The sequence below is a fragment of the Mustelus asterias genome, chromosome 19, assembly GCF_964213995.1.
Source record: "Mustelus asterias chromosome 19, sMusAst1.hap1.1, whole genome shotgun sequence".
NCBI classification, from domain to species: Eukaryota; Metazoa; Chordata; class Chondrichthyes; order Carcharhiniformes; family Triakidae; genus Mustelus; species Mustelus asterias.
Genome location: NC_135819.1, coordinates 65,628,101 through 65,655,287, shown reverse-complemented (window position 1 = coordinate 65,655,287; position 27,187 = coordinate 65,628,101). Strand labels below are relative to the sequence as shown.

Here is a 27,187-nt window from a genome sequence, read left to right as displayed (position 1 = left end):
GCTAGCAAAAAGGTGTCTTCCCATTAGCCATCTGCTGGCAAAACATGAGAAACTGTTCATGGAAGTTATCAAGGCGGCTATGATGTTACTACTGGTACCTTGTTCAAAGACTTAAAAATCAGGTGAAATTATGACAGTCATCAAGCGCATACCACTTGATGCTTTAACAATAGCCAGAAGGGGGAATTGTTGTCCGCAGATGTGTCTCAGCAAATGCACCAAGACTTACCAGGCTCCGAATGTTTCTCACTGCAGTTTGAGTCAGTAGACATGACAGATGATGCCCAGCTGATTGTTTTTGTTAGTATGGCATTTAAAGTTGCAACAAAGGAGGACCTTCCTCACTCTTTTGCTACTCAATGAGAAGACAAGAGGTGAGGATGCCAAAGAATGGCAACAAATTTAAAAGGTATGTGACTGAGAAAAACATTCCGATCAAGAAACTGGTTTCAATCAGAACTAATAATGCACCGTCAATGCTGGGTGTCAATGCAGGCTTTGTTACACTTTGCAGAAATAATTTTGAATTCCCTATCTTTGTCAATTATCACTCTGTTATCCATCAAAAGCACTAATGAGCAAGGTTATTGACTTTTCTCATGTAAGACAGTTGTTGTCAAGATTCCAAGCTCAATTCGTGCCGGAGCTCTGCAACATCAAATCATTACTTGATGAGTTTGATACCACCTATGTTGAGCTAATCCTTTGTTGTATCTGTCCAATTCAGATACTTCAACCAGCTTCTTAATCAAAGTTTTACTCAGGTGCTTTTATGAGAAGAACAAAGTACGGACACAGATATATAATTCAACAAACTTCATTAAATAAAGTTAACCAGTAACTTGCCCACTATTTTTACAAAAAACACCCAGGATTTGGCTATACTACCCATAAAGATGGCTTGGTAGGCTGTAGATCCGGTAAGTGAGTCTCTCTGGTTCGTCTTTGGAAGGTGATTCTTGCTGGCCATTTCTTATTTGCTTGCTTGCTTCCTTCCTTTGATGGTCTGGTCTGGCCTCGGTCATCTCCTGTCGTCTCCCGTCTTGAGTCTTCGCTCCAAAGGTGTCCAGAATGTCTGTCTTATCCCCCTGTGGCTTTGCGCTTTTTCTATCTGCCCTTGGCCTTCTGCCAATAGAGCTTTGGGAGGTGGGGGTCTCAGCGTCCAATGGTCTAGTTGATGACCTGTTGACAGGACACCTGAGCTTCCCCCGGGCAATAGGCCAGTGCATGTCAAATAGGAGCGATGATCACTTGATGGGTTATTGATGGGGCGGATCCAAACATGCCCCGGCAGCCTGTCCGAGTTCTGTATATTTAAACTTTGGCCAGATCCAATTTTCTGCAGGCTATTTGCTGCAGCTCTCTGTAGTGCCTAATTCTTTAATTTCAAATGTCCAATTTTATTTTGGGCTCAGCATCACACCTTCATGTAAATATGATGTGATTAAGTTGAGGAAAAGTCCTCCAGAGATAATTGGATCTGCTCCCTGAAATTGGCACGTTTCTTAAATCAAAAAAGAGGTGTACAGCGTGCTGTCACATATGCGTGGTTGCTAGACTTGGCTTATCTTACAGATGTAAGTGAAAAATTGAATGAGCTGAACAGTGAACTGCAGGGGGGGCGGGGGGGGGCGTGGGTGGGCAGAGACATATCACACATGGTTGAAACTGGTCCTGTGATCCTTCTAGTTAAAGAACAAAATTACTGAGCACTTCCCAAATCTGGAGAAAATCCAACTGGTCATACAGAAACGGATCCACCCAAATAAATTCTGTAACCACCTGAATAAATTGGAAAAGGAATTCAGTGAACGATTTCAGGAGTTAAACAAGATGGAACAAATCAGTATGTTTATCTCAAATCCTTTTCTTCAAGTTGACATTGGAGAACTGATCGCAAAATATTAGTAGGTGTTCGAACAAAGCAATGGACTTGACATGGAAATAATCACCATGCAAAATTATATGGAGCTGAAAACTAGTTCGTGAGACAAAGACTTTTGGAGACTTGTAAACAGAGGGAAGTACGCTTTCCTGACATCGTATGCACTCAAGGTGAGGGCCCACTTTGATTCCACATACCTCTGTATGGTGGCTTTTTCCCAAATGAAAATCATCAAGTCCAAGGATCGCACTTCTCTCAAATTTTCATCTGATGGACTGTATGAGACTGGCCATCTTAAACTACAACCCAGACTTCACAGTACTCTCAGTGCGCAAGCACAGGTGTCACACTACAAATAAGTGAGTGTTGTGCATAAGCACATTTTGGGCCATTTTAGTAAAGTCAAATTTTTAAAGAGTGGATCTTGTGCTGCTTTTGGTGCTAAAAGTGATCTTGTGCTTAAAAGATTTGACGACACGGACTGGAGAATTGCAAACGTTACATTACTGTTCAAAAGGTGCAAGGATAAATCCAGCAACCACAGGCCAGTCAGTTTAACCTCAGTGGGGGGTGGGGGGGGAAGCTTATAGCAACAATAATCTGGGACAAAAGTATCGCTTGGATTACCAATTTATATTTATATAGCACCTTTAACAGAATATAATTCACCAACACCTTCACTGGAGCATCATAATACAAAATATGACATCTGGCCACATAAGGAATCATTAGGTCTGATGACCAGAAGCTTGGTCAAGGAGGTAGGTTTGAAGATGTTATGGGCGGCACGGTAGCACAGTGGTTAGCACTGCTGCTTCACAGCTCCAGGGTCCCGGGTTCGATTCCCGGCTCGGGTCACTGTCTGTGTGGAGTTTGCACATTCTCCTCGTGTCTGCGTGGGTTTCCTCCGGGTGCTCCGGTTTCCTCCCACAGTCCAAAGATGTGCGGGTTAGGTTGATTGGCCAGGTTAAAAAATTGCCCCTTAGAGTCCTGGGATGTGTAGGTTAGAGGGATTAGCGGGTAAAATATGTGGGGGTAGGGCCTGGGTGGGATTGTGGTCGGTGCAGACTCGATGGGCCGAATGGCCTCCTTCTGCACTGTAGGGTTTCTATGATTTCTATGATGTTCAGGAGGAAAGTGAGGTGGAGAGGCAGAAACATTTAGGAAAGGAATTCCAGAGCACAGAGCCTATGTAGTTTAAAGCACAGCCACCAATAGTCGAGTGGTTAAAATCTGGGAAACTTACAAGCCCAGAATTAGATGAGCACAGATAACTCAGAAGGTTGCAGGGCTAGAGGAGATTACGGAGGTAGGGATGGGTGAAGCCATCGAGGGATTTGAAAACAATGATGAAAATTTTTAAAATCAAAGCATTGCTGAGCTGGAAGCCAATAGAGGTTAGCAAGGACAGAGGGGTTGGCAAACTGGGCTTGGTGCATGTTAAGACACAGGCATCAGAATTTTGGGTCATCTCATGGAGACGGTAGCATAGTGGTAATATCACTAGACCAGAAATCCAGAAGCCTAGACGAATAAATATTTCAGAGAATTAGGAATATTTTAACTAAATTAGTTAATATATCCGGAATGAAGAAATGCTAGTCTCAACAGTGCTCATGAAACTACAGGATTGTCATGTGGTTCACTAACATCCTTCAGGAGAGGATACCTGGTCTGACTTCCAAGTGACACCAGATCCAGAGCAACTTTTAACTGCCCTCTGAAATGGCGCAGCAAGCCATTCAGTTGTAACAAACTACGACAGAATAAAGGCTCTTTGGATGTACTAACACCACATGGGCTGCAGTAGTTCAAGAGGGTAAGCTCACCACCACCTTCTTGAGGCGAATTAGGGACAGGCAACAAATGCTGGTCTTGCCTGTGAAACTAAAAAAAAACTTAACCTTGGATAAAATGTGGAAGGCCAGCCAGGAGTGCACTGGAATTGTCAAGTCTCGAGGTAAAGACATGAATGGAGGTTTCAGCAGATGAACTGAGATGGGTGAAATCGGACACTGTTACAAAGATAGAAATGGACAGTCTTGGTAACTCATCTTGAGGTCAAATATGAAAGCAGGTTTTCGGTTTAGTCTCAGACCATTGACAAGGAAAGAAATGGCGTCGGTATTGAGGGACAAACTTTGAAACGGGGACTGAAAATAATGGCTTCAGTCTTCCAAATGCCGCAGGTTATTTCTGCTCGGCCAGTACGGATAAGAAGCCTGATAATTTAGAATCCGTGGCGAAGTCAAATAAGGTGGTGGAGGAGTAAAGTCGGGTGTTGGTAGCATACTTATGAAAACTAACAAAGTGCTTTTGGACTTGCCACCAAAGGGTAACAAGTAGATGAGAAATGAGAGGGGGCCATGGATAAATCTTTGTGGTGGCACCAGAGGGAAGAATGAAGGAATGGGAAGAGAAGCTATGGGAATGATACTCTGACAGTGATCAGATAGTTAAGAATGGAGCAAAGTACGAGCAGCTCCCACACCTGGACGACAGTGGAGAGGTTTTGAGGAAGATGGTGTGGTCAGTTGTGTCAGGGACCTTGAGCAGGCTGAGGAGGGCTTGTTTTGTGATTTTGATAAGAGCCAGTTCCACACCCAGAAACCTGACTGGAGGGACTCGAGCATGGAGTTTGCATAAAGGTGAGTACAGATTTGGTAACACATTCAAGGACTTCAGAGAGGAAAGGGAGATTGGATGGTGTTTTGCATTAACTGTGGGTCGAGAGTGGGCTTTTGTAGTGAGGGATGATGACAACAGGCTGAAAGGAGAGTGGATTAGCACCTAAAAAAAGAGAAGTGTTAGCAATATTGGTTACCATTGATAACATGGAGAACTTCAATGTTTAGCAGTTTAGTAGGAATAAAGTCAACGGCAGAGGTGGTGAATCTCCGACAAGAATCAACTAACGGAAAGCAGCACAGATTTGTTAAGGAAAATGTTTGACTAACCAAGGTGAACATAGGCACGGAACTCAGGAAAAGAGACTGAGGACCTTGCACATTTTTTATGGGAAATGAGGAGGTATTGGAGGCTCTGACAGGCTTAAAAATGGATAAATCCCCATGCCCAGATGAATTACATCCCAATGCCCAGATGAATTACATCCCAGGCTGCTTTGGGAGGAGAGGCAGGAAATTGCAGGGGCGCTGACACATTTTTAATTTATTTCTGGCCACACAGGAAGTGCCAGAGGACTGGACGACGGTTAATGTGGTTTCACTTTTCAAGAAAGGTGACAGAGATGAACCAGGAAATTGCAGACGAGCGAGTCTCAACTCCGTGGGAGGGAAACAAGTGGAGAAAATTCTGAAGGAGAGAATTCATCTCCACTTGGAAATGCTTGGGTTATTTAGGGATAGTCATCATGGCTTTGTCAGAGGGAGGTCATGCCTAACAAATTTGATAGAATTTTTTGAAAATGATTGAGTGTGTGGATAAGGGAAGTGCAGCTGATGTAGTTTATATGGATTTTAACAAGGTCCCACAGGGATGACTAATTGAGAAGGTTGAAGCACATGGAATTCAAGGTAACTTGGCGAGATGGATCAGAAATTGGACACGGTGATGGTAGAAGGCCGTTCGAGTGACTGGAGGTCGGAATCCATGATGCACCACAAGATTGCGTACTGGGACCCTTATTGTTTGTTATATACATAAATTATATGGATGATAATGTGGGGGGGGGAATGAATAAGCAACTTTGCAGATGACACCAAGATTGGTAGGGTGGTTAATAGTGAAGAAGAAAGTCGAGGGTTACAGGAAGATATAGATGGGTTGATCAGTTGGGCAGAGAAGTGGCAGATGGCATTTAACCATGGTGTGGAATAGTAACAAGACAAGAGAATATTTAATGAATGGTAGGACACTAGGAACAGATTGGTTTTGGGGTCATCCTGACTTGAAACGTTCTGTTCTCTCTCCACGGATACTGTCAGACCTGCTGAGATTTTCCAGCATTTTCTGTGCAGTGGATTTGATGTGTATGTGACATTTCAGAAGGCATTTAATGAAGTACTACATATTAACCTCATTAGTAACATTGAAGCCCATGGGACGAAGGGAGCAGTTGCAGAATGAATAGAAAATGAGTTAAAACATAATTAACAGTTATGGCGAATGGTTGTTTTCCTGACTGGAGGGAGGTAAATGATGAAGTTCCCAAGGTCTACAGTTGTTTTCAATATATTTTCATGTCTTGTACTTTGGCAAGAGAGATCACATGTTAAAATTTATAGATGGCATGAAACGAGGAAGTGTAGTAAACAGGCTTCAGGAGGACATCAGCTCGTGGAATGGGTGGCTACATTGCAGATAAACTCTAACGCAGTGTGAGATGATGCATTTTGATAGCAACATAACTTGGAACAATTTAAAAGGAGTACGAGGAAAGAGAGCGGCCATGGAGGGGGTGGGGGGACGAAGCAACCAATAAGACACATTTTTAATTGTGGAGGAACAGAGAGATCTTGGGGTTCATATCCACAGATCTCTAAAGGTTGCCACTCAAGTGGATAGAGCTGTGAATGAAGGCTTATAGTGTGTTAGCTTTTATTAACAGGGGGTTGGAGTTTAAGAGCCGTGGAGTTATGCTGCAACTGTACAGGACCTTGGTGAGACCACATTTGGAATATTGTGTGCAGTTCTGGTCACCTCACTATAGGAAGGATGTGGAGGCGCTGGAGGGAGTGCAGAGGAGATTTGCCAGGATGCTGCCTGGTTTGGAGGCCTGCCTGGTCTTATGAGGAAAGGTTGCGGGAGCTAGGGCTGTTCTCTCTGGAGCGGAGGAGGCTGAGGGGAGACTTAATAGTGGTTTATAAAATGATGAAGGGGATAGATAGAGTGAACGTTCAAAGACTATTTCCTCGGGTGGATGGAGGTATTACAAGGGGGCATAACTATAGGGTTCGTGGTGGGAGATACAGGAAGGATATCAGAGGTAGGTTCTTTACGCAGAGAGTGGTTGGGGTGTGGAATGGACTGCCTGCAGCGATAGTGGAGTCAGACACTTTAGGAACATTTAAGCAGTTATTGGATAGGCACATGGAGCACACCAGGATGATAAGGAGTGGGATAGCTTGATCTTGGTTTCAGATAAAGCTCGGCACAACATCATGGGCTGAAGGGCCTGTTCTGTGCTGTACTGTTCTATGTTCTGAGACCTGATTTTGGGCTTTATAAATCGTGGTGTTGAATGTAAGAGTCAGGAAGTTATGCTAAACTTATATAAAACTTGAATTTGACTCCAATTTGGGTATTTTGTTTAATTATGGGTATTGGATGACCGTGTAGACTTTGGAGAGGGTTTGGGGAGATTTACAATGGGTGCAGGATTACAATTACATGGATAGACTGGAGAAACTGCAATTGTTCTAAGAGTAAGAGGAGTTTTGATAGAAATGAAGGTAAGTGATGAATGAATACTTTTCTTCAGCGTTCACCAAGGAGAGGGGCCATGTTTCTGAGGAAGAGAAGGTGTTACAGGCTAATAGGCTGGAGGAAATAGATGTTCGGAGGGAGGATGTCTTGGCAGTTTTGAATAAACTGAAGGTCGATAAGTCCCCTGGGCCTGATGAAATATATCCTAGGATTCTTTGGGAGGCAAGGGATGAGATTGCAGAGCCTTTGGCTTTGATCTTTGGATCCTCACTGTCCACGGGGATGGTGCCAGAGGACTGGAGAATGGCGAATGTTGTTCCTCTGTTTAAGAAAGGGAATAGAAATGACCCTGGTAATTATAGACCGGTTAGTCTTACTTCGGTGGTTGGTAAATTGATGGAAAAGGTCCTTAGGGATGGGATTTACAACCATTTAGAAAATGTGGATTAATCCGGGATAGTCAGCACGGATTTGTGAAGGGCAAGTCGTGCCTCACAAATTTGATAGAATTTTTTGAGGAGGTAACTAAGTGTGTTGATGAAGGTAGGGCAGTTGATGTCATATGCATGGATTTTAGTAAGGCGTTTGATAAGGTCCCCCATGGTCGGCTTATGATGAAAGTAAGGAGGTGTGGGATAGAGGGAAAGTTGGCCGATTGGATAGGTAACTGGCTATCTGATCGAAGACAGAGGGTGGTGGTGGATGGAAAATTTTCGGATTGGAGGCAGGTTGCTTGCGGAGTGCCACAGCGATCAGTGCTTGGTCCTCTGCTCTTTGTGATTTTTATGAATGACTTAGAGGAGGGGGCTGAAGGGTGGATCAGTAAATTTGCTGATGACACCAAGATTGGTGGAGTAGTGGATGAGGTGGAGGGCTGTTGTAGGCTGCAAAGAGACATAGATAGGATGCAAAGCTGGGCTGAAAAATGGCAAATGGAGTTTAACCCTGATAAATGTGAGGTGATTCATTTTGGTAGGACTAATTTAAATGTGGATTACAGGGTCAAAGGTAGGGTTCTGAAGACTGTGGAGGAACAGAGAGATCTTGGGGTCCATATCCAGAGATCTCTAAAGGTTGCCACTCAAGTGGATAGAGCTGTGAAGAAGGCCTATAGTGTGTTAGCTTTTATTAACAGGGGGTTGGAGTTTAAGAGCCGTGGGGGTTATGCTGCAACTGTACAGGACCTTGGTGAGACCACATTTGGAATATTGTGTGCAGTTCTGGTCACCTCACTATAAGAAGGATGTGGAAGCGCTGGAAAGAGTGCAGAGGAGATTTACCAGGATGCTGCCTGGTTTGGAGGGTAGGTCTTATGAGGAAAGGTTGAGGGAGCTAGGGCTGTTCTCTCTGGAGCGGAGGAGGCTGAGGGGAGACTTAATAGAGGTTTATAAAATGATGAAGGGGATAGATAGAGTGAACGTTCAAAGACTATTTCCTCGGGTGGATGGAGCTATTACAAGGCGGCATAACTATAGGGTTCGTGGTGGGAGATACAGGAAGGATATCAGAGGTAGGTTCTTTACGCAGAGAGTGGTTGGGGTGTGGAATGGACTGCCTGCAGTGATAGTGGAGTCAGACACTTTAGGAACATTTAAGCGGTTATTGGATAGGCACATGGAGCACACCAGGATGATAGGGAGTGGGATAGCTTGATCTTGGTTTCAGATAAAGCTCGGCACAACATCGTGGGCCGAAGGGCCTGTTCTGTGCTGTACTGTTCTATGTTCTATATAAGATGAAATTGTTTCATCATCTGAACCAGAGATTTCAGGTGATTGGCAAAGGAATCAGAGGCAATATGTGGAAAAACGTTTTTTTACACAAGTGATAAGGATTTGGAATGTGCTACCCAGTGGATTCAAAAACAAATTGGTCCAATATTTGTAGAAGAAACAATTGCTGGAATATCGGGTAAGTATGGAGGAGTAGGGCTAATTGGATTGCTGTTTGAAACAGATGGCACCAAATCCTGTGCTGTACTATTCTATGATCCTGTGAACTTGGTGCATTGTATTGAAATTATTTGCTGGTTTTGTTGCACATTTGCAAATCCGAATTCCACTGCAGTACAGTACAATGATGTGCATGTCTACATTAAAAGTAAAATTCAAGATTAAATAATTATACTAATGGTTCAATGTTTTATAGTCTGCTAATTTTGATATTTGCCTATTTTGCCATTAGTAAGCAAATAATCCTTTGAGATATGTGTTTGGAAAGTGTCCTAGTTCAAATTGATTTTTGTTCTGAGATGGGATTACCTCAATAGAATGCACAACTGCGCTGCTATATTTTTTTGACGTTCTCTAATGTAATGCGAGTTTAGCTTCAAATTTGAACAATGCAGTTTAAAAAGCAAAATCGTGCCAGAGATTAGTCTGCCATGCTTCAGGACTTTCTCCCTGGGGTATTTTTTTCACCTTTTATTGGCACACTGCATGAAAGATTACGATATTGAACCCTGTTGTGTTTTTTGTGCAGATCTACTTTGTAAATTATTTTTAAGCAGGCAATTATTACTTTTATGAGGTGTTACTAGAAATGAGTAAATGAAAAACCTGTCTTTTATTCAAAAAATTCTCCCCTCTCCTCCCCCCCCCCCCCCCCCCCTTTCCTATTCCGCAAATAAATAGACCTGTTCCTGTGATGGCTTTGTTATTTGCATTTAATTTAATTTATGTGGATGGATGAGAGCAGGGCTGATGTGATTTGGCAAGCTCGGGAACATTCTGTTTTCTCTGCCACTCTCGTGCCAGCTTCATCAGTTGCAAATAAAGTGCAATTTTTTTTTTTGACTGATTACCACAAATGTTTTATTGAGCAACATATTGACTTTTTGCTTACAGTTCATTAATAAAATGCTCAGTCTGCAGGTGCAGATAATGAACCATGAGGAGGTGTTCTCGTTTTTCACCGCATCCCGCTTTTCATCGAAGTTATAACCGACTCCAAAGATGTGCTGTGTCTAACATGGAAGTAACCAATTCCTCAACGTTTGGGGGATCTAGTGTTGTAGCATTAGGTCAGCAGTGATTCTTGGGGTGTCTAATCTTGTGGTACAGTCTTGGATGCTCATGCGCTCAAAAATTAGTTGCGCAGTAATGCTAAATGATCCAGGGCAGTATAGTGTCCAAGATTTTTCTCTTGTTGACCACATGAATTTCAGTGTTCCCATCAACAAATGAATGGGAATACTGAATTTAATTAAAGCCAGCAATGCATGTTAACATTAATGTTAATGATATAACATCATAAAGTATATTATTTTGAGATAACATTAAACAGCTCCAAAATGTCTGCCCAGTTGCCTCAACAAAGCAGCTGCATTCAGCTCGCCATCTCTTAATTTGGATACTATTGAACCTGAACTGAAATGTCTACAGTGCAACAGAATTCTGAATTCAGCTGGTCTGTGATTTATAAATGGGAAGCCATTCCAAATATTTGATCCTGTTCAGTGCAATACATCAAAACTTTTATAAAGCATGTTTTTTTTTATCAAGGTACTCTTCATGCTTGGGACTTGCCAACCTGTAAGTGGAGTGATAGCTGTCTAGTTTCTCATTGAAATGTTTTCCATTTCCCTTGTGAGGATATGTTAACTCTTTGCTGTAGTTTGGGCTTGGTGAATTTCAGCAAGCCTTTAGGCTCTGGGAGCACAATTCTGTATGTGTGTAATTCAAGTAGGAATTGGAACATAACAGAATAGGAGCACGCACAGACCATTCGGCCCCTTGAACCTACTCTGCCATTCAGTACGGTCATGGCTGATCTTTTGTTTCAACCCCACTTTCTGCTCCCCTTATCCCTTGAGGGATCAAATTCTGTTGATATCAGTCTTGAATATATTCAATGATAGCAGCATCCACAACCATTCCAAATCACTAGACAGCCTTCAGGAGCAGAAACTCTTTTTCCCTCCTCGTACTGGAGGTGAAACCAAAGTATTTTAGAGCATGTACTACAGACAATTAAGAAATGTGTGGTGGTAATAATCTTCTGAGTTGTGTCTATTTCAATGCTGGGAGTATTGTGGGGAAGGCAGACTAGCTGAGGGCGTGGATTGACATATGGAATTATGACATTATAGCCATTTGAGAAACTTGGCTACAGGAGGGGCAGGATTGGCAGCTCAATGTTCCAGGGTTCTGATGTTTCAGACGTGATAGAGGCAGAGGGACGAAGGGTGGAGGGGGTGGCATTGCTAGCCAGGGAAAATGTTACAGCAGTGTTCAGGCAGGACAGATTAGAGGGCTTGTCTTCCGAGGCCATATGGATGGAGCTGGGGGTGTATTATAGACCACCCAATAGTCAGCGAGAATTGGAGGAACAAATCTGCAGAGAGATAGCAGACAACTGCGGAAACATAAAGTTGTGATAGTAGGGGATTTTAATTTTCCACATATAGATTGGGACTCCCATACTGTTAAAGGTCTAGACGGGTTAGAGTTTGTAAAATATGTTCAGGAAAATTTTCTAAATCAATATATAGAGGTACCAACTAGAGAGGATGCAATATTAGATCTCCTATTAGGAAACGAGTTAGGACAAGTGACGAAAGTGTGTGTAGGAAAACACTTTGGTTCCAGTGATCATAACGCCATTAGTTTCAACTTGATCATGGATAAAGATAGATCTGGTCCTCGGGTTGAGGTTCTAAACTGGAAAAAGGCCGAATTTGAAGAAATGAGAAAGGATCTAAAAAGCGTGGATTGGGTCAGGCTGTTCTCTGGCAAGGATGTGATTGGTAAGTGGGAGGCCTTCAAAGGAGAAATTTTGAGAGTGCAGAGTTTGTATGTTCCTGTCAGGATTAAAGGCAAAGTGAATAAGAATAAGGAACCTTGGTTCTGGAGGGATATTGGAACTCTGATAAAGAAGAAGAGAGAGATGTATGACATGTATAGGCAACAGGGAGCAAATAAGATGCTTGAGGAGTACAAAAAGTGCAAGAAACTACTTAAGAAAGAAATCAGGAGGGCTAAAAGAAGACATGAGGTTGCTTTGGCAGACAAGGTGAAGGATAATCCTAAAAGCTTCTACAGGTATATTAAGAGCAAAAGGATAGTAAGGGATAAAATTGGTCCTCTTGAAGATCAGAGTGGTCGGCTATATGGAACCAAAAGAAATGGGGGAGATATTAAATGGGTTTTTTGCATCCGTATTTACTAAGGAAACTGGCATGGAGTCTATGGAAATAAGGCAAACAAGTAGGGAGGTCATGGAACCTATACAGATTAAAGGGGAGGAGGTGCTTGCTGTCTTGAGGCAAATCAGAGTAGATAAATCCCCGACCGGACAGGGTATTCCCTCGGACCTTGAAGGAGACTAGTGTTGAAATTGCAGGGGCCCTGGCAGATATATTTAGAATGTCGGTATCCACGGGTGAGGTGCCGGATGATTGGAGGTTAGCTCATGTTGTTCCGTTGTTTTAAAAAAGGCTCAAAGTAATGCGGGAAATTATAGGCCGGTAAATTATTGGAAGGAGTACTAAGAGATAGGATCTACAGGGACTTAATAGGGAGAATCAACATGGCTTTGTGCGTGGTAGGTCATGTTTAACCAGTCTATTAGAGTTTTTCGAGGAGGTTACCAGGAAAGTGGATGAAGGGAAGGTGGTGGATGTTGTCTACATGGACTTCAGTAAGGCCTTTGACAAGGTCCCGCATGGGAGGTTAGTTAGGAAGGTTCAGCCGCTAGGTATACATGGAGAGGTAGTAAATTGGATTAGACATTGGCTCAATGGAAGAAGCCAGAGAGTGGTAGTGGAGGATTGCTTCTCTGAGCGGAGGCCTGTGACTAGTGGTGTGCCACAGGGATCAGTGCTGGGTCCATTGTTGTTTGTCATCTATATCAGTGATCTGGATGATAATGTGGTAAATTGGATCAGCAAATTTGCTGATGATACAAAGATTGGAGGTGTAGTGGACAGTGAGGAAGGTTTTCAAAGCTTGCAGAGGGATTTGGACCAGCTAGAAAAATGGGCTGAAAAATGTCAGATGGAGTTTAATGCAGACAAGTGAGAGATGGGACTAGCCCTGACAAAGAATGGCATAAAGATAAAAGTGAGAGATGATTTTGACATTGGAAGATCAGGAAATAGATAGGCGAAGATCAGAGATAATAAGGGTCAGAAAGCACTGCTTGGAGTAGCTAACAAGCCCCTCTAACAACAGCTATGCTATTGGACAGTGTATTAAGAGATAATAGTTTGTAACAAAGGTAATACAATACTTGCAGGGGCTTGAATCTTTATATAGACTGGACAAATTAATTGGCCAAGCTCACCTGGAGGATAGTTGGAATTCATTCAGGACAGTTTCTTAATATGATACATAGTAGAACTAACCTAGGAAATGGCTATTTTAAATCTTACATTGTATATTCAGATGGAGTCAATTAGTAATCTCGTAGTAAAAGATCCTATGGGGCAAAGTAATCATATTTCACATCAAGTTTTAGGATGACATTTTATTATGTAACAAGTGCCTTAAACTTAAAAGCCAATTACATAGGTACAAGGCAGACTGTTAGATTAAAAGTATGGAACCAAATAAGCAGTGGCAAACATTTAAAGAAATGGTTCAAAGTTCTCAACAGAAATATATTCCATTGAGAAACAATAGTCCCCTGAGAAAAATGATCCAACTGTGGTTTACTAAGGAAGTTGAGGATAATATTTAGATTGAAATAAGTTTACAATATTGTAAAGAATGTTGGTAAAGGTAAGGACTAGGAGTGTTTTAGGAACGGCAAAGGAGATCAAAAAATTGATGGTAGGAATAATAGAATGAGAGTAAAGTAACAAATCTGAAAACTGATTGTAAGAACTTCTAAAATGTAAAAAAGAATGAAGTAACATTAGTAAATGCTGGTTCCTTAAAAGCTGAGTCGGGAGAAATTACATTGGTGAATTAAGAAATAGAGTTGTTAAATCAATATTTTGTATCTATCTTCGCAGTAGATGACAAAAGCATCACAAAACAGTAGGAAACTAAGGATGGAAGAGGGTGAGGATTTTTTAGTAATTAATATGGGTCGAGAAAAAGTACTGAAGAAAGTTGTGGACTAAAAGCTGACAATCTTCTGTCCTGATGGCCTTCATTTTAAGATTCTAAATGCACATAGTCATTGCATGTTATGATTTTCCATAATTGCCTAAATTAGAGAATGGTTCTAGTATATTGGCAGACAGCAAATGTAATACTGCTTTATAAGAAAGGAGGGAGATAGAAAACATGCAACTGTTGGTCAGTTAGCTTGATATCAGCTGTTGGGAAAATGTTGGCTCCATTAATGAAGTGGGAACAAACAGGCGATTAAGAACAAAGTTACAGCACAGGAACAGGCCCTTCGGCCCTCCAAGCCTGCACCGACCATGCTGCCCGACTTAACTAAAACCCCCTACCCTTCCAGGGACCATATCCCTCTATTCCAATCCTATTCATGTATTTATCAAGACCCCCTTAAAAGTCACTATTGTATCTGCTTCCACTACCTCCCCTGGCAACGAGTTCCAGGCACCCACCACCCTCTGGGTAAAAAGTCTGCCTCGTACATCTTCTTTAAACCTTGCCCCTCGCACCTTAAACCTGTGCCCCCTAGTAATTGACTCTCCCACTCTTTCAATAGAAAGTAATAACATGATGAGGCACAGTCAACATGATTTTATCAAAGGGAATTGTGTTTGACATGTAATTGGTATTTTTTGAAGATGTGACTAGCAGGGTAGATAAAGGGGAACCAGTGGATGTAGAATATTTGGATTTTCATAAAGTATTATTTGATAAGGTGCCACACGTGGACACAAAAATAAGGGCTCATGGGGTTGGAGGTAATATATTCGCATGAATAAAGAGTTGATTTAAGAACAAAAATAAGAATGTAAGAATGAACAGGTCATTTTTCGTTTGGCAGGCTGTTACTAATGGGGTGTCACAAGAATCAATGCTGATGCCTCAAGAGACCCATAGTAAGCTGTCTACAAGTATGTTGACTGTATCAAGCTAGGAGGGATAGTAAGCTATGAGGAGGACACAAGAGACTGCAAAGCACATAGACGAAGTAAAAGGGAAAGAGATGTCAGATGGCATATGATGTGGGAAATGTGAAGTTATTTACTTTGGTAAAAAGAGTAGAAAATCAATATTTAAGTGGTAAGAAATGTTTAAATTTTAGTGTTCATCGAGATTTGGTGTGTTTATGCAAGATTCACAAAATAATATGCAGGAACAGCTCAGAATTAGGAAGGCAGAAGTTATGTTAGCCTTAATTGCAAAGGGATGGATCACATGAGGTCTTGCTATAATTGAACAGGGCTTTGATGAAACAAGCCTAAGGTATTGTGCGTGGTTTTGGTCTCCTTATCAAAGGAAAGATATACCTGCCTTGCAGGTGAGAGATAGTTCACCAGACTGATTCCAAGCATGAGAGGACAGAGAGTAGAATGGGCCTATAGTCTATGGAATTCAGAAGAATAAAGAAGTGATCTCATTGAAGCATTTAGAATTTGAGGGGCTCAGTAGCATAGATGCTGATAAGTTATTTCCCCTGACTGGAGAGTCCCAGGATAAGACTAAAATAAGGAGAAATTTCTTCACTGTGGGTTGTGAATCTTTGGAATCCTCTAACGCAGAGGGCTGTGGAGATCGTTAGTATATTCAAGGCTGAACTAGGTAGATTTTTGGACTCTAGGGGAATTGAAAGATAGAGTGGGAAGGGTATGTTGAAGGTCAAAGATCTGCTACACTCTTATTGAATGGTGGAGTGGGCTCAAGGAGCTCTCTAACCTACTTCTGCTCTGATTCTTAAGTTCTCATGTTATTCCTCGTGTCCTGATTAATGCATATCCCTTAATCAACATCACTAATAAAAGAGATTAGTTTTAGTTAATGTCATTTCGCTTTGCTGTTTGAGAGAACTTGTGCACAAATTGGATGCAATGTTTCCTACAGTACCCCAGTGAACAAGCTTCAAAAGTACTTTGGCTGTAAAATGCTTTGGAATGTACTGAGTTCGTAAAAAGCATGATAGAAGTACGGTCTTGAAATATACTGGCTTGAATTTGTTCTGGAATTGCTCATAATGGTTGTGTGCTTAATGTATAGTAATGGCATTGTTCGTACTCAAAAGTTTAACGTTTATTTATTAGTCACAAGTAAGGTTTACATTCACACTGCAATGAAGTTATAGAGTCATAGAGGTTTACAGCATGGAATCAGGCCCTTCAGCCCAACTTGTCCATGCCGCCCTTTTTTTAAAAAAACCCTAAACTAATCCCAATTGCCCACATTTGGCCCATATCCCTCTATACCCATCATACCCATGTAACTATCTAAATGCTTTTTAAAAGATAAAATTGTACCCGCCTCTACTACTACCTCTGGCAGCTTGTTCCAGACACTCGCCACCCTCTGTGTGAAAAAATTGCCCCTCTGGACACTTTAGTATCTCTCCCCTATCACCTTAAACCTATGCCCTCTGGTTTTAGACTCCCTTACCTTTGGGAAAAGATATTGACTATCTATCTTGTCTATGCCCCTCATTATTTTATAGACCTCTATAAGATCACCCCTCAGCTTCCTACGCTCCTGAGAAAAAAGTCCCAGTCTACCCAGCCTCTCCTTATAACTGTGAAGTTACTGCGAAATTCCCCTTGTCGCCACATAGCGGCGCCAGTTCGGGTCAATACACCTCACCAGCACGTCTTTTGGACTGTGGGAGGAAACGCATGTGGACACGGGGAGAACGTGCAAACTCCACACACACTGACCCAAGCCAGGAATCGAACCCGGGTCTCTGGTGCTGTGAGGCAGCAGTGCTAACCATTTGCCATACGCAATTGTAGATTTGTTGGGAAATTTGCAGTTGGGTACTGGAAGTTTTGTACCACAGATTACAAAACATTCATTGCTACTAATTGCTAAGCTGTAGTGGTGATATGGACTTCAATGGGAACTCTATGTAAACACTGTCCTCGATACATGTCTACTTCAAGTAAAGATGGGGCATATTTTAAATTGGCTCAGTATTCATGCATTTCTGTTACGCTCAACTTATTCTGGGGACAGGGGAAAGAGAGAATATGTAACTTGTTAACACCTGCTGACTAACTTGTGTTAAATATACAGTGAAATTGACAAGCAAAGTGACAGTAATTCACCGATAGGTGTATGCTAATTGATGATTAATGAAGCTAAGGATTTTTCCAGCCTGATGGCCAGGCACATCCTGCCTTGCATAGTCGATAATCAATGTGCTTTTTAAAGAATCTCTGTTTAATGATAAATCCATGGACTGGAGTGTTGTGGAAGAGTTTACTCCCCCTCTAAACACATTTTGTGTCTTTACTTGTCCTGTTATCGTCTCTCAACTCATTTTATTTTTCTCGTCTTCCACCCTATCACAGGGCTTCTCCTGTTTGTACTCCCCTCCCTTTCTCTGCTTTTCATAAAAGTTAAATCTCTATGTACTTCAATTCTTGTATCACCTCCGAACTTAATCTTGCTCCCGACCTACAAGTCTAAATCATTGATATGTCCCACGTTTAGGCCACCACATCAAAAGCCTTGCCTCAGATTCAGTCATTGAGACCTGGCATTCCTTTCATAGGTCCACGCTGAACATACTATATTAATCATAATTTAGAAAGGTTTAAATTACTGTCCCTCAAAATATTTCCAGCAATGTCCTCCATCAAAGTTAGGCCAACTGGCTTTTACTTGGTCCATCAGTTCCTTCCTTTTTAAATAATGGCTTGAAGTTAACAGCTGTATGGCCATTTGACACCACACCATCACCTCGGATCTAAATTCTCATGTGTTCAGATCATTTTCATGGTCTCATCACTCCCTAATTTTAATCTTCCCCCAGCCAGACAACCTCTGAGAAGTCTTGTGCTCCTGCGACTCATATTATCTTCTATTCTGTTTTTAGCTGTTCAAAACTGTAGCTCTGGAAATTGTTCCTTACCATTAACCTTCCTACTATCTGTTTTTAAAAACATCTTTAATGTCTATTACTTTTGCCAAACTTTTACTCACCCTCTTAATATCTCCTTTTTTTGGAGTTGGTGTCAATTTCTGTGAAGCACTTCAGGCTGTTTTGTTCCATTCAAGGCACTATATAAAAACAAGTCATTGGTCAAAATGAAAACACTAGTTTCCTCCATGTAATAACATTTTATAATCTTCTGTAATGCTACAAATTGTCTTTTCTATTCATAAGTGCAGTCTATCCCTTTCTGATAAACTCTGCATTGCCTTTAAAACACCCAAGCTTCAGTAAACAGCAATAGTCACCGAAGCCAATGGTCAATGTGGTTGGTACAGACTCGATGGGCCAAATGGCCTCCTTCTGCACTGTAGGAATTCTAGCTGAGAGTCCATAGAGGTTTTCAGTTGTTCAGTGAATTTGGCATCTAATGGGTAGAAACCATTCGTGTGATAGCTGTGATAGCTTTTTGCTATGTGAGACGATGTAAAGTTCAGTTCTTCCAGCATTCGTACTGTACGATGTGTTTCACCAATTCCAATTAGACTTGCCTGCTTTCTAAGCCGTAAGAACAGCATTTGAAAATCTTTTCTCCCCTCTGAGCTATTAAGTTCTTTTTTCTGACAGTTGCATGCAGTTGTCTCCTTCATAATTGTTATTGATTATTATATAGCTAATTTACTTGTGCATTTGTTTACACATTGTGTAATTCTCCCAGTGAAAATTTTGTCTGTTTTTGGGTTTAAATTATCCTATTATGGAAAAAGCCATACTCCTTTCGAGAAGTCATTGGTTATTCTGGAAAAGCTAGAAATTTCCATGTAGCTACAAGTTTTCACCTAATGTAGCTTGTATGATGCACTTATCTGTATGGCTTCTGTAAAATCCTTAATTTCAAGTTTTGTATGGCTATGTTTCAATTTAGGGGAAAGTGATAAGTAACATGGAGGTTTGAAGCTGAAATCACCTGGATGTTTTAAAATGGTCTAATGTTTTGAATCACTCTTGTGTGTAACCAGATCCACAAGATTACTGTGCATAAAATAATTGTAAAATACACTTGTTCTTTAGTTTAAATAGTTTTGTTGCGGTAAGGGAGTTTTTTTTAGTCCTCTCCATGCTTGAGATCTGAACTGAATGAACATCAATACAAAAATGTCTTTATATCTAGCTGCACAGTAGTGAACAACCCTGATGGAGCATAATGTTAGCTGATGGGTACTTGCAGTAAGGTGAACTGATTGCTTCATTGTTATTCAACTCAAAATATCAATGCTGTTGCTCTTCAAGCTTAAGACGTTGCAGTTCCTGAGAGGCTCGTATTTATATTGTACCTTATTTTTGCAAGATTCACAAAAAGCTTAATTGAGAGAAAACTACTCCGATGCATGATGATTACAGGCAAATTTAATGCCCAAATGTACAGTGTGATCTGTTTGAACGGCACTGATGGGGGAAAGATCTCAGTCTGTGTTATGTCCACAAGGGATGCAACTGCCTCAGATGCCCTTAGGCCGAGGACAAAAATTCATTGAATTCTCATCCTGATTGACATCAATATTCACTCGTGTCATGCTTTGCTGGTGGTGATCAGTCTACACACACATTCCCAAATAACTTCATGCCTTATTGCTTCCAGGACACCCAGAAAGCCAAGCAATTTCTGCCATTCCTGCAGCGAGCCGGTCGTTCAGAGGCTGTAGTTGAATATGTCTTCAGTGGCTCCCGCCTGAAGCTCTACATGCCAAAAGAAACCTGCCTCATCACCTTCCTACTGGCAGGTAAGTACTTGTAAATTAGTTTGAAGTTCGTTCTAATTATATTCGACCGGATTGCAATCTGATTTCTAAATTGAGATTTGGCTTAATTTCGCATATGAACAACTTCAACTTAGATGATGAACAATTGGCCTCCGTGCTCATGATGATCTGTCAAAGCAGCAGGAGAATCCATCATAGTATTGGAGGAAAAGTCTGTGCATGGGGCTGTTTTGATTTTCCTCAAAGCAAACTGTTGAAGCAGCTGCATGTCTGAAGACACACTATGAACATAGAACATAGAACAGCACAGCACAGAACAGGCCCTTCGGCCCACGATGTTGTGCTGAAAACCTTAACATAACCTTAACATAATTGAAATGTGGCTGCACTACAAGATGACTCGAAATTGGAGACTGGACGCGGGTGACTGGGTGAGCACATATCCACCTAATGCCCAGTCACGGGTTGCTCACTCACCCCATCCACTGACCGTCTCACACTCTGGTCATTTGTATTACTTTTTCTTCAAACGTAACAATTTATTGCTCTTGCGCTGCCATACCTTTGCTCAGAAATAGTCTTTTTCCTTAAAACCCAACTCTTTTTTGAAATTCAGTTTATTCTTCTGCCAGACCGTATCTTTCTCAGTCCCCAAAGTGAAGATATAATGCAAAAGTGCCCCTCGGCCTCTCCCCCGCTCCCCCCACCCACCCAAGCATAAAGGTTGGACAAGCCTGCATTAAGGTTTAACCACTGTCTTTCAGACAATGGTGTACCTACGGACTTGTGTCCTCCATTTGGTTAACATTGTACCAGCTCATGGCGCTGGTGGTTTCTTGATACAGAGCATTATGATTAGGTGCATCTGTTCTATAACCCTTTATTTCTTGTCAATATTTGATTACAGATTAAAAGATTACTCTGATCTCATTCAGGTTAACTCCAAAGAGTGGTAATCCTTTGGAGTGAGTTTGCGAATTGAGAGAAGGGGGTCAGACTAGATTTAGAATCTTAAATGTAGCTGGTGTGTAGACATAGGAGAATTAGGCCATTCAAGTCTGCTCCGCCATTCAATCATGGCTGATATGACTCTCATCCCCATTCCCCTGCCTTCTCCCTGTAACCTTAGATCCCCTTATTGATCAAGAATCTTTCTATCTCTGTTTTAAAGACACTCATTGACCAAGCCTCGACAGCCCTCTGTGGCAATGAGTTCCACAGATTCACCACTCTGGCTGAAGATATTCCTCCTCATCTCAGTTTTAAAGGAGAGTCTCTTCGCTCTGAGGTTGTGCCCTTGAGTTCTAGTCTCCCACTAGTACTTAGGATTTTGCTGAAGATTAGTCTTGTTTGCAGGTGGATTTGAAAAATGAGTATCTGTTTGTTGTTTTGATGCATTCATTCAAAAGTCTTTAAGTGTTCCAGGATACCTTTTATAATATTTTTTCAGAATGGTTCTTCACTGTTCCAGTAAATGATTTTTTTTACCTTCTTCAAGTTTATTCGGTTTGTATGTTTTATTGGTGCTAATTTGAGGCTTTACATATTGTGACTCTGTCAGTACACTTGTTTAAGTTTGAGCATTCAATCTGAATTTTACACTAAAATATGTCCTTGCCCAAATGTTCATTAAGAATGTCTGGATCATAGTTTTGGTATATAAATAGTTTTGGGTATAGAATAAATTATTAACGCTGAGTCTCATTATTTAGAACATAGAAAATAGAACAGTACAGCACAGAACAGGCCCTTCGGCCCACGATGTTGTGCCAAGCTTTATCTGAAACCACGATCAAGCTATCCCACTCCCTATCATCCTGGTGTGCTCCATGTGCCTATCCAATAACCGCTTAAACGTTCCTAAAGTGTCTGACTCCACTATCACAGTCCATTCCACACCCCAACCACTCTCTGAGTAAAGAATTTAGACCTTACTTTATATTTTAAAGGAAGTATCTCATTGCAATACACTTGAGTTTTTTGATTGACGTCTGATTTTTTGGGAGTACTAATATCACCATTGGAGGGCATGCAGCAGGTGGTAAAGAAGGCAAAATGGTATGTTGGCCTTCATAGCGTGAAGATTTCAGTACAGAAGCAGGGATGTCTTGCTGCAGTTATACAGGGCTTTGGTGAGACCATACTTGGAATATTGTGTGCAGTTTTGATCTCCTTATGTGAAGAAGGATGTTCTTGCTATAGGGGGAGTGCAGTGAAGGTTTACCCATCCTGGGATGGGGAAACTGACATATTAGGAGAGATTGAGTTGGTTTGGATTTAATTCACTGGTGTTTAGAAGAATGAGAGGGTATCTCATAGAAACCTATAAAATCTAACAGAACTAAGATGGTAGATGCAGGAAAGATGTTTCCGCTCGCACGGGAGTCCAACACCAGGGGGCACTGTCTGAGGATACGGGTAGACCATTCAATGAGGAGAAATCTTTTCACCCAGACAATGGTGAGCCTGTGGAACTCTACCATAGGAAACAGTTGAGGCCAAAACATTGTATGTTTTCAAGAAGGATTTGATTTGGCTCTTGGAGCTAAAGAGAAAATGGGGGGGTGGGGGGGCAGAGTGGAAAGCAGAAACCGGTTAGTGGAGTCGGATAATCAGCAGGCTTAAAGGGCCGAAAGGCCTATTCCTGGTCCTATTTTCTATGTGTGATTACTGAGCCTGCTGGAAGCTGATTTAATATGTGTGCAACCTTCAACTGGCATTGTTTGGGTGCAAAGCGTACATAATGCACCAAATGAATGGTGTTACTGTGTAATTGATATTTTGGGGGTAAAACCCTTGCCCTTTTAATATGATATTCCTGAGACCCTCGCAGCATGCAATGCAGTGTTTACTTGAATTGCCAGTTATAGCTGGCAGACCCCCTGTAACTGATGGTATGGAAAACCAACGTTCTTCTTCCATGAAGAATTGCCAGTAAGAGTTACTGAGCAAAGTCATGAGCTGAATTAGCATCAGTAAATGCCATTGCTTATTTTATTCTGGCAATTCAGCTCGCTCTGTTGAATTGAGTAACGTTAATGAGATGGTTCTGCAAATTAAGTTATTGGAAATTCGTACATTTTTGAAAGCATGTGTTGAAAATGATAGCTTGCATTCATTATGGAATAGAGTAGTATAATGATTGTTATTGGACTAATAATTAAGAGAATTTGTGTTCAAGTTTCACCATGGTTCATGGAAATGTGTGGAGCAGATGTTAAGGGAGGGAATTCCAGAGCTTAGGGTACAGATATCTTGGCGGATATTACAGAGATAATGAAGGGCGAGGAATTTGTAAACAAAGATGATAAAATTCAGCTTAGCTAAGAGCTAATACAGGCCACCGAGCACAGGTTGGAAGGGTGCACAAAGAGGGCAGAGGCACATTTGTGCTGGGTTTATATTGGCAATCTCTCATCTTTCAGCGTTCCATTTTATTTCTGGTCATTTGCAATGAAATGGTGAAAAAACAAGTTTGTACATGTGGTGATTGCCCTTAATGTGCTGATTATCCCTTTACGGGCAACACAGCAAAAAAGAGTCAGTCACCACAGCACAGTATGGTGGGGTAATATTATGATGTGGAGATGCCGGCGTTGGACTGGGGTAAACACAGTAAGAAGTCTCACAACACCAGGTTAAAGTCCAACAGGTTTATTTGGTAGCAAATACCATAAGCTTTTGGAGCACTGCTCCTTCGTCAGATGGAGTGGAAATGTGCTCTCAAACAGTGCAAACAGATACAAAATCAAGTTGCAGAATGTATTCTGCAACTTGATTTTGTGTCTGTTTGCACTGTTTGAGAGCACATTTCCACTCCATCTGACGAAGGAGCAGTGCTCCGAAAGCTTATGGTATTTGCTACCAAATAAACCTGTTGGACTTTAACCTGGTGTTGTGAGACTTCTTACGGGGTAATATTATGCCATGGCTTTCACGTTCTCATTACTTTTTCCATCCCTTCTCTATTTTCCACCTGCCATTTTTGTTAGTGAGTACATTGTTTCAGAACTGTGCTAGGACATATCTTGGGAGAGCCCTATCGACTCAAAATGGTGGGTAGTGGTTTAAATTTATTGTAGTGCAATGTCCCATGTCACTTTGCAGGACCATCAGCAATATTTTACAGTCATCTGAGAAAATATTAGGACAGGTGAGCAAAATCCTGGACAAAGACATCGGCTTTAATGAGAATTTTAATGACGAAGAGTGAAGTGGCAAGCTGGACATGTTTAGGGAGGAAATTTCAGACCTTTGGGCCCAGCAAGCTGAATGCACGACTCCCAAAGTAGAATGATTAAAATCGGAGATGAGCAAGAAATCTGAATTGGAGGAGCACAGCAATCTCAAAGGACTGGAGGAGGAAGAAGCAATATAAGAAGATACAAGAATTGAAGTTTGGTATTCAACAAAACAAAGAGGAAAAAGATGCTTGAGTTCAGTTGCACCCTGACAGATGCATTTTTCAGCTGACATTCAGCGATCCAAGAACTTATTTGAAGTCTTATCAGTGAAAAGAATGCTCCAACTGCGAACAGTGAGACACTCAGAGAGAGGAGGCATGTACCTGATGGTGACATTGTTGATCGTATCGTGCTAGTGATCGGTCATCCTGTTGAGACAAACTTGACACATCAGCCTGTTCAAGGGATGTTCAGAGAATAAGCTATTTGAGCATTCTTTGAGGCTTTTTGTTGTTAAGTCTGGATCATTGATAGGTGATTAATGGGATGGCCCACAGGATTGCAAGGTCACCTTAGATCAGAGGGGTACACCAGAGCTCCATGTTCTTGGAACTCAGTATGTCTGCGTTCACAAGTACAGTACAGCTTTATAGAAGTGATCCATGCTGCCCTAATTTATTCAATTTATTTGAGCTTCACTAAATCTAGGAAAAGTGAGTCAGTGACATTGAATAATTATTATTCCACATCTTCAAATAAAAATGCGTTTACAATTCATTCATGCAGATTTTTAACAGATTCTATTTTTATCCGTCAACTGAACAATTTCATGCAAGCAAAATAGGGAATCAGTAAATAAGACCTGAGTAGGGAAAAATGGTGGAATTAAAAACTCTTTTTTTGGAATGCACGCAGCATTTATAATAAAGTGGATGAATTGCTAGCACAAATGGAGTTAAATGATATGATGACCGCAGCTGGGACCTGACTATCCAAGGTTATTTGACATTTCAGAAGGACAGGAAGAAAGGAGAAGAGGAGGTGGTGTAGCTATGTTAATAAAGAATGAGATCATATTGAAGATATGGTTGGTTCAGAGGATCAAAATGTAGAATCAGTTTAGGTGGAGTTGAGAAATAACTAAGACAAGAATTCAATGTTGGGCAGTGGTTTATGGACTCCTGAGTAACTGTAGTGTAGAACAGAGTATCCACTGAGAGAGACAATGGTGGTTGATCAGAAAGGTACTGCAAGAGCCATGGAAGAGTTTAATCTTAAAATTGGAAAAATCAAATTGGCAAAAGTAGCCTGGAGTACAAGTTCATAAAGTTTATTTAAGGCAGCTTCTTATGTTCTGGAATCAGGGAACAGGCTATTTTGGCAATGTGTAAAGATACAGGATTAATTGGTGACCTCACAGTAAAGGATCCTCCAGGTAACAGTGATCATAGCATGATAGAATTCGCGTTCAGTTTAAAGAAGAGAAATCTAAATCTTAAACTAGAGTCTTAAACCTAAATGCAGGTATTTGAAAGGCACGAATCCAGAATTGAATAAAGTGGAATGGGAGAATAAATTAAAAGCTAAAATGGTAGAGAAGCAGTGGCAGACATTGAAGGAGATATTTCATAACTTTCAACAAAGATACATTTCTTTAAAAAGGATGTACCCTCTAGCTAACGAAGAAAATTAAATATGTTATTAAATTGCAAAGATTAGTAGTAAGCCAGTAGATTGGGAAAACTTTAGAAACCAGCAAAGGAAGACTAAAAGAAAAAGGGAGCAATTGGAGTACAAGAGAAAACTATCAGGAAATATAAAAATGGACAGTCGAGGCTTCCACAAGTGTATGAAAAGGGAAAGATATGGATTATTAGACACAGACTACCAGCAACTTCCATTTAATTACATATTCTCTCTCTTGGTGTTTCTTTGCAGGTGAAGATTTTAGGAAGGTTTGTACAAAACAATTGTAGACTCGCTGATGGCTAATCAGGCCTAACCATGACTCGCAGATTTTCCCACAGTGGTGTGGGAAATGAAGGTGTAGTTGCCTCTGGGGAGCTATTTGATCTTTCCTTCTCCTTCTCCCCTCTTCATGCTGGTATTTGCTCGATCTCAAAGGTGCCTGTAGCAGTCCTGATGAAGCGTCTTCAGGCATCACAATCATATATAATATGATCATAGGTATCATAAACATAGCTAATAGACAACAACCTGGTGTTGCCTTTATTGAAAACTTTCAGTCTGTGACTTTATACCATTTGCTTTGGCTAATCATCTTGTTAATATTTTGTTAAAGTCACTTTGGTGCTTCAATTATCCATGTTTATAATATATGCATCCTAGCAGAGCCCTGAAAACATTTGATGGTAAATTAGTATACTTAATTCCATCATTTCATTCATCCTCCCATTCCATCCTACCCATGCCATCTCCATCCCATTCCTTTTGTGCCACTCCTTCCTTGCATCTCCTCCCTCCACCATGCTACTCACATTCCAAAATGTTCCACCCCTTCCCAACCATTACTGTCCTAAATTGTACCATTCTTTCCAATGCCATTCTGATTCAACACTCCTCACTTGTCTTTGGTATTCCAAGCCTTTTCATGCTGCCCCTCTGATCACTCCTAAGAAGATGGTTGTGGTGGTTGGAGGTTAGTCCCCTTAGTTGCTGGATGTCACTGCATACCTCGGGGTATTTTCTGAGACCCAACCATCTTCAGTTGCTTCATTAATGACCTCCCCTCCATAAGTGGGGATGTTTGTAGATGATTGCTTAATATTCAGCGCCATTCGCGACTCTTCAGCTACTGCAGTAGTCCGTGCCCAATGCAGCAAGACCTGCACAATATTCAGACTTGGGCTCATATGTGGAAAGTGACATTCATGTCATGCAAATGCCAGGCAATGACTATCTCCAACAGTAGAAAATCTCGCCTTCTCCCCATGACATTCAATGACATTAACATTGCTGCA

The 27,187-nt window shown here is 41.2% G+C and overlaps 1 protein-coding gene across 1 annotated transcript in view; it reads left to right on the top strand.

Moving 5' to 3' along the window:
- The window catches only part of snd1 (staphylococcal nuclease and tudor domain containing 1), a 909,008-nt gene that overhangs the window by 293,856 nt on the left and 587,965 nt on the right, over positions 1 to 27,187 (top strand). The window contains exon 15 of the mRNA XM_078235739.1: positions 19,902 to 20,043. Within this exon, the coding sequence (XP_078091865.1) occupies positions 19,902 to 20,043 (142 nt within the window). The remainder of the gene's footprint in view (positions 1 to 19,901; positions 20,044 to 27,187) is intronic.